General features: G+C 42.9%; 1 protein-coding gene across 1 annotated transcript; it reads left to right on the top strand.

Annotated features, from left to right (window-relative positions):
- The first annotated feature begins 456 nt into the window (after positions 1-456).
- Positions 457-6,039, top strand: mrnip (MRN complex interacting protein). The gene is made up of 7 exons (XM_051954221.1): positions 457-653; positions 1,562-1,621; positions 1,961-2,067; positions 2,168-2,213; positions 2,317-2,444; positions 4,946-5,018; positions 5,148-6,039. Exons 1-7 carry the CDS (start codon positions 585-587, stop codon positions 5,460-5,462), a joined length of 798 nt encoding a protein of 265 aa, XP_051810181.1. The 5' UTR covers positions 457-584; the 3' UTR covers positions 5,463-6,039.
- The last annotated feature ends 3,033 nt before the right edge of the window (positions 6,040-9,072 follow it).

Here is a 9,072-nt window from a genome sequence, read left to right as displayed (position 1 = left end):
TATGTGGAAAATGTTCTGCTGCTTCACCAATAAATAAACTAACAATAATTATATCAGAATTAATCCAACAGAGTTTATGCTGAATGAGTCTACGCTGACTCCTCCATAGGATCTGTCAGTCATTCCAGACCAGACTGTCAATTATGTAACCACTCCCCCTGGCTTTGCAAAACATTCTATATAAAATTCAATATTGATTTTTTTTAAAAATCAGCCACCTGATCTCTTGTTTTGACCATGAAAGCTGACAGATGGTGTGATATTGCAAGTTTTTGACACTTCCGGGTAGGCTTCATTTTTGGAGCCAAGCGCTACGTCCATCTTTATTATACAGTCTATGGTTTTTACCAACTCTGCCAGAAGTGCATGACACTGGAGTATATAAATAGATGTAGTTAAGCAAGAGGCCAGTGGAGGGCAGTAATACGCCTTGTGGCGTCCACGTTGCCGGAAGAAGAAGAAAAAACAGTCCACCCGAGTCTGCTGCTGCTGTGACGTGTTACTGCCGCGGTTCAAACAGACCCGCGGAAATTCAGTACGGAAAGAACCACACAGTCTCTGAACAGAGCTGGAGCGTCTGTTAGATGTCCATCATGGTTCTGGAGTTCCATGTCATCAGGTGTTTCTCCTGTCAGAGCTTCCAGGTGCAACAGGTAACAAAGATACACCGCGAGACTGCAGACTGACGGCTACTAGACAGGGTAACAGGCAGGCTACCGGACAGGTTAACGGCTAATAGACAGGCCACCGGACAGGTTCACGGCTAATAGACAGGCTACCGGACAGGTTCACGGCTAATAGACAGGCTACCGGACAGGTTCACGGCTAATAGGCAGGCTACCGGACAGGTTAACGGCTAATAGGCAGGCTACCGGACAGGTTCACGGCTAATAGGCAGGCTACCGGACAGGTTAACGGCTAATAGGCAGGCTACCGGACAGGTTCACGGCTAATAGGCAGGCTACCGGACAGGTTCACGGCTAATAGGCAGGCTACCGGACAGGTTCACGGCTAATAGGCAGGCTACCGGACAGGTTAACGGCTAATAGGCAGGCTACCGGACAGGTTCACGGCTAATAGGCAGGCTACCGGACAGGTTAACGGCTAATAGGCAGGCTACCGGACAGGTTAACAGGCTACCAGGCAAAGTAACTGACAGGTTATCCGCTAACAGGCAGGCAACTAGACAAGTTGACGGTTAACAGACAGGCTAATAGCTCCTGTCTGCATATGTCTGACTGTCCAGACATCTGTCACTGTGGTACTGAAGGAAACTAAGATCAGAGTTTATCTACGGAGTTCTGAGCTATCATGGGCATCGTCTTTCTGCAGTAAGCAAATGTGCTCAAAACACAATACCACAACTTGAAAGGCAGCATAGCAGCCCTAATCACAGCGTATTCTTTTAAACTGAAATGCGCTGGCGAGAACACTGGATACCACCGTCACGACCGCATATTCGGATATTCGGGTCCAGCCCTAGTTTATTGATTATCAGTTATTATTTCCTTGATCATGGTCATGATAAGAGTGTGTTTTCCCCCTGTGATGCGTCTGTCAGGTGAAAAAGGCCAACAAGTGGAGCTGTAAATTGTGTGGAGAGAAACAGTCGCTGCTGAAGGTCAGAATACAACATTACTCTATAAACAATGAAACATGTAGCTTGTATTCATGTTTATCATTCTGTATTTAGTGTTTATTATTTATTTATTTGTTATTTCTGTGTTATTTGATTTGTGTCGTGACAGAAAAACATTTGTCAGGTGTGTTTGTGTATTGTTTGGTGTTTATTCTTTGACATTTATTTATGATTGTTTTGTGTTTATTGTATGATGATTGTAGATTAATCGACAGTCTGACCAGAGTGGAACTGGTGCATTATTTCAACTATTTGATTACCTTTTACATCACTTGACATTAAATTAGCTTTGATTGAATGAACTGATTGATTGATTGACAGGAGTATGGGCGGGGCTCCGGGGCAGACTGCAGACGCCACGTTCAGAAACTGAACGCAATGAGGGGAGCCATGATGGAGGAGCAGGAGGGCAACACCTGGTCGCTATGGTAAAAAGCCATCACACAGCATATTGCAGCCTTCATAACCCCACCTCAGCTCACATCAGCTGTCAGTTCAGGTGTCCTCTCCGATGTTTGTTGTTTGCAGGGAGCAGCAGGTGGAGGCAGAGGAGCAGAAGCAGGGAGAAGACCAGGTGAAACGGGTGTTTCTTCACCAGGATCCAACGATATCTTAACAACATTGTGAAACTGGAACTGTCAACTCCTTCACCTGTGTTTGCCTCTGACTGCCTGCAGGTGACACAGACTCAGGTAAGCCGCTGGACCAAATACCTGGACACACCTAAGGAGGCGGAGGAGGAAGAGCCTGAGTGGAATGTTCTGATGGACAGGCATCAGCTCCATGGCAACAACATGACTGACAGGTGACTTCAGAGTGTGTTTATGTTGTTGGAGGCCATGCCCATCGGTCCATCCTTACAAGTGCATTCCTGTACATCTGTTGACTGACATACTGACAGTTTTATCAATAACACCCTACTGTAGCTTCACGTTACATTATAGACTTCTCTTAGAGTTCCATATTGTTCATGTTTCCTTCAGATTAGCGTGTCTGTCAGCGTTTCTGCTTAGGGACGGTTGAGGCTTGTTTTAAACGGGCTGTTTCTGCTTGCAAATGGCTCTGACGTGATTGTCGGTCAACGTATAGTCTTAATTTGCTGCACTTTAGTCATTGTTTCTTCCTCATCCTGCTGTCTGAGAACAGAAACACGAAAATCTTGGCATTTACTGGGAATTCATCTGCATTAAAATGTTTATGTGAGCACAGAGCAGGAGGGAAGCTAACAGATGTAAACAGCAGCTGAGTTTAGGTTGAACTGAAGCTCAACAGGTGATATGAAAACACAGTACCCGACCCTGTTGACTGGTTTAAAGTTTTCAACATCTTTGAATGTCCCTCAGCATCACAGTTTCTACAGTGCTCAGTTCCTCGGATGGTGGGAGTGCATAAAGACTCTTGAAGCCAACAGCAGAACATTTGGGAAACTTTGCTGGTGGGTCAGGCATTTTAAAGTTAACAGAGGCAGCTCTACAAAGTAAACAAAGCTGTTGGACCGTGAGGCAGCTGCTCATACTTAATGAGCACCTGAAAGCAGCGAGAGCGTGGGGTTATACAAAGCTGGACCACTATTGGTTACTTAGCTGGGAGGTAGCATCTGGGTCAGATTTTTACTTGTTTGATCTTTACAGTACCAGTCAACAGTTTGGACACATCCTGTGGTTTTTATATACTTTAAGTATTTTCTGCATTGTAGATTAATACTGAAGGCACCAAAACTTTGAAAGAACACATATGGAATTATGTAGTGAATAAAGAAGTGTTAAACAAACCAGAATGTTTTTTTTATGTTAGATTCTTTAGAGTAGCCACCGTTTGCTTCGATGACAGCTTTGTACACTTTTGGCATTCTGTCAGCCAGCCTCATGAGGTAGTCTTCTGAAGTGGTTTTCCAACAGTCTTGAAGGAGTTCCCAGAGGTACTGAGCACTTGTTGCTTGCTTCTCCTTCACTCCGTGGTACAGTTTCTCCTCTTCAGCAGAGGTGACTCTTGGTCTTCCTTTCCTGGGGCAGTCTTTGTGTGAGCCAGTTACATCATCGTATTTGATGGTTTTGTGACTGCACTTGAGGATACAGTCAAAGTTCTTTAAATTTCCCAGACTGACTGACCTTCAGTTCTTGAAGTAATGATGGACTGTTGTTTCTCTTTACTTAGCTGATTGGTTCTTGCCATAATGTGGATTACAGCAGTCGTCAAATAGGGCTGACTTCTGCACAACACAACTGATGGTCCCAGCCCCATTAAGAAGGCAAGAAACTCCACAAATGAACCTTGACAAGGTACACCTGTGAAATGAAACCATTTCAGGTGACTACGTCATGAAGCTCATTCAGAGAACGCCAAGAGTGAGCAAAGCAGGAATCAAAGCAAAAGGGGGCTGCTTTAAAGAATTTAACATACAAACCATATTCTGATTTGCTTACACTTTATTGTTCATGACATAATTACATGTGTTCATTCATAGTTTTGATGTCTTCAGTATTTGTCTACAATGTAGAAAATACTTAAAATTAATAAGTCATTGAATGGAAAGGTGTGTCCAAACTTTTGACTTCAGTATTGACAAGAAACCACAACAAAAAATAGATTTTCATCACACTGGGCATTTTTAAAACAGTATGAGATCCAGCTCCAGTACAACAGCAGGACCAGAATAGAGGGATGGACCACGGAGTGAGATTAGTGGGTTAGCAGATGAACGATGCAGATTATCAGCTGAGAAAAAAATGTATCTGTAAACATCTTGTGCTGTATATTACTAAAACCGTACAGTTACAGTGGTGCACACTGGTAATATGCGCCCCGTGTGTATTTGCACTCCCCTTCAAAACTAAACTAAAGCTCTAACTATAGATGCAGTCTGTACAGCAAAACCCAAATCTGAAACTGAACGCAGACACTGAGCACTGTTTATTTGAATAATCAGTGTAATAGGACACAGCAGGGCAATAGAACACACCTGTCAGTCACATGTTCCAGTACTTTTCCTCATGTGAAAATTCGGTGGGTTCAAACAAAAGGCACCATCTTCACAGTTGTCTATCAGATCCAGGTGTAAACATCTGGAAATAAAAGCTAAAATGTTCATCTCTGGTCTCATATTCATTTGATGTCGAACCCAAATGTTTTCAGTCTACAGCAGAAATAAAGGAACTGGCCTCACTGTTCCAGTACTTCTGGAGGAGAGTGTAGTTGATGATGCAGATGTCGTAAAATATGTTTGATCCTGATTTTCTACTAAGTTCGTTTACTGTGCTGGTAGAACACAGATTAGAACATTGATTATTCTACTGGTATTGATTACAGAGACTATTCTGTCAGCAAGAGAAAGAGAATGGAGAAGACAGACAGTCAGGAGGACAGCTGCTCACCTCACCAGGTAACTTGCTGATGTCACCAGCTGTCATAGTCTCCAGCTTTTGTGCTAAGCTACGCTGACCACTTCTGTAAAGAGAGGAGGAAAACAAATACATGTTGGACTGTCTGCTCTACTTTTTCTTCTGTGCAGCCAACCTATCCGAAGAGGAAACCTGGAAGACCTTCAACCACAAATAGTCCTCCCAGTCAGAAGGTCACCAGTCTTCCCAGTGTGAGCAGTGGTATGGCCTCCAGGTGTGCTCGTTTCCTCAGTACTGGTTGTCAGGTTCAGGTGGCGAAGGGATTGTCTGGGGGTGGCTGGAGCCAATGTATAGGTGGAGCCACTGCTATGTCCTGCCCTGACCTTGCCCAGCCCCGCCCCCCGCTTCCTGTTTCCTCCATGTTTGAGAGTGGCGACGACTTCAGCTTTGACGACGATGACTTTCTGACGTGCCAGAGGGTGTAAAGAAAATACATGTTGAACAGACGAGCTGTTTGTTTATCTGTCTTGTTTACTACATACGTTGTTTATCTGCCTTGCTTTTTACATTGCAGGTTATTTAAAACATGCGACTCAGCAAATCACTTTAGACTTAGTTTTTTTTTTTATTAACAGAAACTGTCAGACAAATGAATAAAGATGAGAAAACCACAGTCTTCCCTGAGGAAATGTGCTGCTGACCAAGCAATTATTAAAGTTTTCTTTAACGCTGACAGAAACTCAGAAATAAAGGAAACGGTTTCATACTGCTTAATGTAAACAATGATGTCATTGGAGCTGCCTTTGAGATCGCTGCCCAAAACTGATGTAACTACGTCTGAGCGCTCTGCCCACAACATCATGTGACATCATCTGATAAATCAGGGGACAGGTAAACAGCAGTTTACAGGTTCACCTGACAGAGCCTGACCTTCAGCAGCAGCACCTGAACACAGCATGATTCATATCTTCAGGTGTTCCTGCATCACTCAGTCTCTGCATCGTTTCAGCTGCTCTTCAACTACTATCTGTCACATTAAACAAAATAAACCATATTTTGGCAGATGGTTTCCATGGTGATGATTTAACATGATGGAGAGCTGGTGACGTTTTCAGCCGATGGATGCAGGGAGGTGAAAGGACGGATGTAGTGCTGCATGGAGGGAGGAGAGTCCTCAGAGGAGGATCAGATTACACTGAGGGGGGAGGAGGGAGCTCATTAAATATTCATGACTCATCAAAGGGGTGGGGGCATTTACTGATATCACCTGATCGAACAAGACAGTCAGAGGTCACAAGTTCTACACTTTCCCAAAAAAGAAATGGGTTTGGGTTTTCTGCTGTATGTGTTTAGCATTGTAACTTTAGTTCCAAATTAGTCTCCATGAAAAATAATAATAATACTATAGTCTGGTAGAGTAGCATTTTATATCTTAATATATACTTTAGTATCTTAATTTGTTACGTAAATTCACATCTTAAATGACATTACAGGGTTTCCACCTCAATATTTAAACTAAAATTAATTTGTAATCTTATTTTCTATTAGAAAGCCCTTTTGCAGCAGCTGTTGCTTCTGTTGTGTATCACAGCGACTTTACCGCCTGTTAGCCTGCATGCTAGCACGTTACCTGGCTGCGGTCGCGGGCGCTGGTATAGCGGATCTTCTGGATGAAGGTCGGCATGGCTCAGTGGGTAGAGTGGCTGTCTTGTAACTAAAAGGTTGCCAGTTCGATCCTTGGGCCATTGAGCTCATGTCGAGGTGTCCCTGAGCAAGACACCTAACCCCTAATTGCTCCTGGTGGGTTGTGGTTAGCGCCTTGCATGGCAGCTTCTGCCGTCAGTGTGTGAATGGGTGAATGTGATGTATCATGTAAAGTGCTTTGGATAAAAGTGCTATATAAATACAACCATTTTAAGTAAAAGATGAGCCAGGCTGACGAGATGATCATGAGGATGATGAAGGAGATGGAGATGAAGACCAGCGAGCCTCGGTTGATGTTTTTGGTGGGACCACGTTGACCCACTACCACAGAGACCAGGACCGTCAGGTTCCGCTCCAGGTGAGCCAGGATCTCCTTACCGTATGCCTCGGTGATCATCACTGCAACTGTGTCACCAGTACCTGCAGATAGGATCAGGACCACAACAGAACAACACATCCGTTCATTTCACATCAAACATCAGATGACAAGTATAAATCAGATTAACATGAATTATGTTTCACCATGCTGAATGTATCTCCAACCCCACTCCTCTGTTCACTGTTTTAGATTTATACTGCATTTATTTCATTGATCCAGGATGCTTGATTTTCCTCTCAGTCTCTCTTGTGTCCTCTCTGCTCTGTGGAAACACTGCCTGCAGTTCACCTGAAAACTAACAACTGAGTTCCTCATTGAGCATCAGTCATGCTGAAGATACAATACAATACAATAACTTTATTAATCCCTGAGAAGAAATTCAATGATGAAAAGATGTTCAGTATCTGGTGAGAGTAAATGCTTTATTTTCAGATCACATTTAAAGTGAGACGTGTAGAATAAAGTGATTCTGACTAAATGTTTTGTGAAGCTTGTTTTCTTGAATATTCCTTTAGTTTCTACACTTCCTGACAATTAACTATATTCCTGTGTGTTCATGTTTCTGAGGGTCTGTTGTCTGTGCTCTCTGACATTCAGCATCACACACACACACACACACACACACACACACACACACACACACACACACACACACACACACACACACACACACAGAGTGGGGTCACAATGACCTCATCAATTATTGACACGATCTATATTTGGGATCGACATCAGGAAGTCACTGCTGCACACTGTCATCCCGCAGATCATCAATAAAATACAAAATACCAACAAACGAACAAAATCATGACTGTTTGTCTTATTGTGATTGATTGATTGATTGATTGATTGATTGAACCCTACAGGCCCCGCCTCCAACAACAAACCGCGGTCACACCTGATTGGACAATCTCTTCGTTCTTGGGCTTATTTCAAACCAGCATGATGACTTGTTGGGAACCATTTGCTTTTTAAATAGTTCACCAAAATGTTTTCAGAAAACATCTGAGGAGAGAAATAAGCTGCTGAATCTCTATTTTCAGATCAATAATGTTTACTTTAACAGTTTCTTAGAAGTTTACAGTCATCGATTGGCAACTCCTGTTGGAAAGAAAGTAGTCGAGACCTCAACTTTAAGTGCAGACTTTAAGTATTTACATCCAAATCAGGTGAACGGTGGAGGAATTACAACACATTTTAGATATTCTCCACATTTTTAAGGAACCAAAAGTGTTTGGACAAACTAACATAATCAGAAATCTGTCACTTTCAATATTTGGTTGCAAATCCTTTGCATTCAATGACAACCTGAAGTCTGGAACCCATAGACTTCTCCAGACACTGGGATTGGTCCCTGGTGATGCTCTGCCAGGCCTCTACTGCTGCTGTCTTCACTTCCCGCTGGTTCTTGGAGCATTTTCCCTCCAGTTTTGTCTTCAGCAAGTGAAATGCAGCTCAGTTGGATTCAGGTCAGGTCTTTCCATCATTCTAGTACAAGTTGATCGTTGTCTCATCTTTCCATGTTGCTGTTCCAGAGCTACTCACACTCTTTTAGATGGTTGTTTTGTTTTTTGGTAAACTCTAATTTGTCCTTCCTTTTTTTGAGGCTCACTGGTTTACAGCTTGTGGTGAACCCTCTGGATTCACTCTGGTGAAGCCTTCTCTGAATTGTACACTTCTACCTCCTGGAGAGTGTTCTTGATCTGACCAACTGTTGTGAAGAGGTTTTTCTTGACCAGGAAAGGATTCTTCTGTCTTCCACTACACTGTTTTTCTGGGTCTTCTGGGTCTTTTGGTGTTGTGGACAGTGGAGAAATTTTTCATAGGGGTGGGGCCACTTGGGGGTGGCACACCAAAACTAAAAAGTCATAATTTCAGCAATTTTATTTTACTAGTACTATTATTACTATCTTTTTAGTATACTGTAGTATGTAGGCTAGCAGAAAACTATCAGAAAGAATTGAGGAAGCGCCTGTTGCTAAACTTGTAGTCTTTATTATGTTAAATTTAAT

Source organism: Acanthochromis polyacanthus, chromosome 10, assembly GCF_021347895.1.
Source record: "Acanthochromis polyacanthus isolate Apoly-LR-REF ecotype Palm Island chromosome 10, KAUST_Apoly_ChrSc, whole genome shotgun sequence".
NCBI classification, from domain to species: Eukaryota; Metazoa; Chordata; class Actinopteri; family Pomacentridae; genus Acanthochromis; species Acanthochromis polyacanthus.
Note: the sequence above shows the minus strand (reverse complement) of the source record. Positions and strands in the feature narration are given on the sequence as shown.

Bases quoted from the DNA above. Each gene is read 5' to 3' on its own strand.
- mrnip (XM_051954221.1), top strand. From the start codon at position 585: ATGTCCATCATGGTTCTGGAGTTCCATGTCATCAGGTGTTTCTCCTGT. The intron at 2,214-2,316 runs GTGAAACGGGTG...GACTGCCTGCAG, and splicing joins AGAAGCAGGGAGAAGACCAG to GTGACACAGACTCAGGTAAG. The intron at 5,019-5,147 runs GTAACTTGCTGA...TCTTCTGTGCAG, and splicing joins ACAGCTGCTCACCTCACCAG to CCAACCTATCCGAAGAGGAA.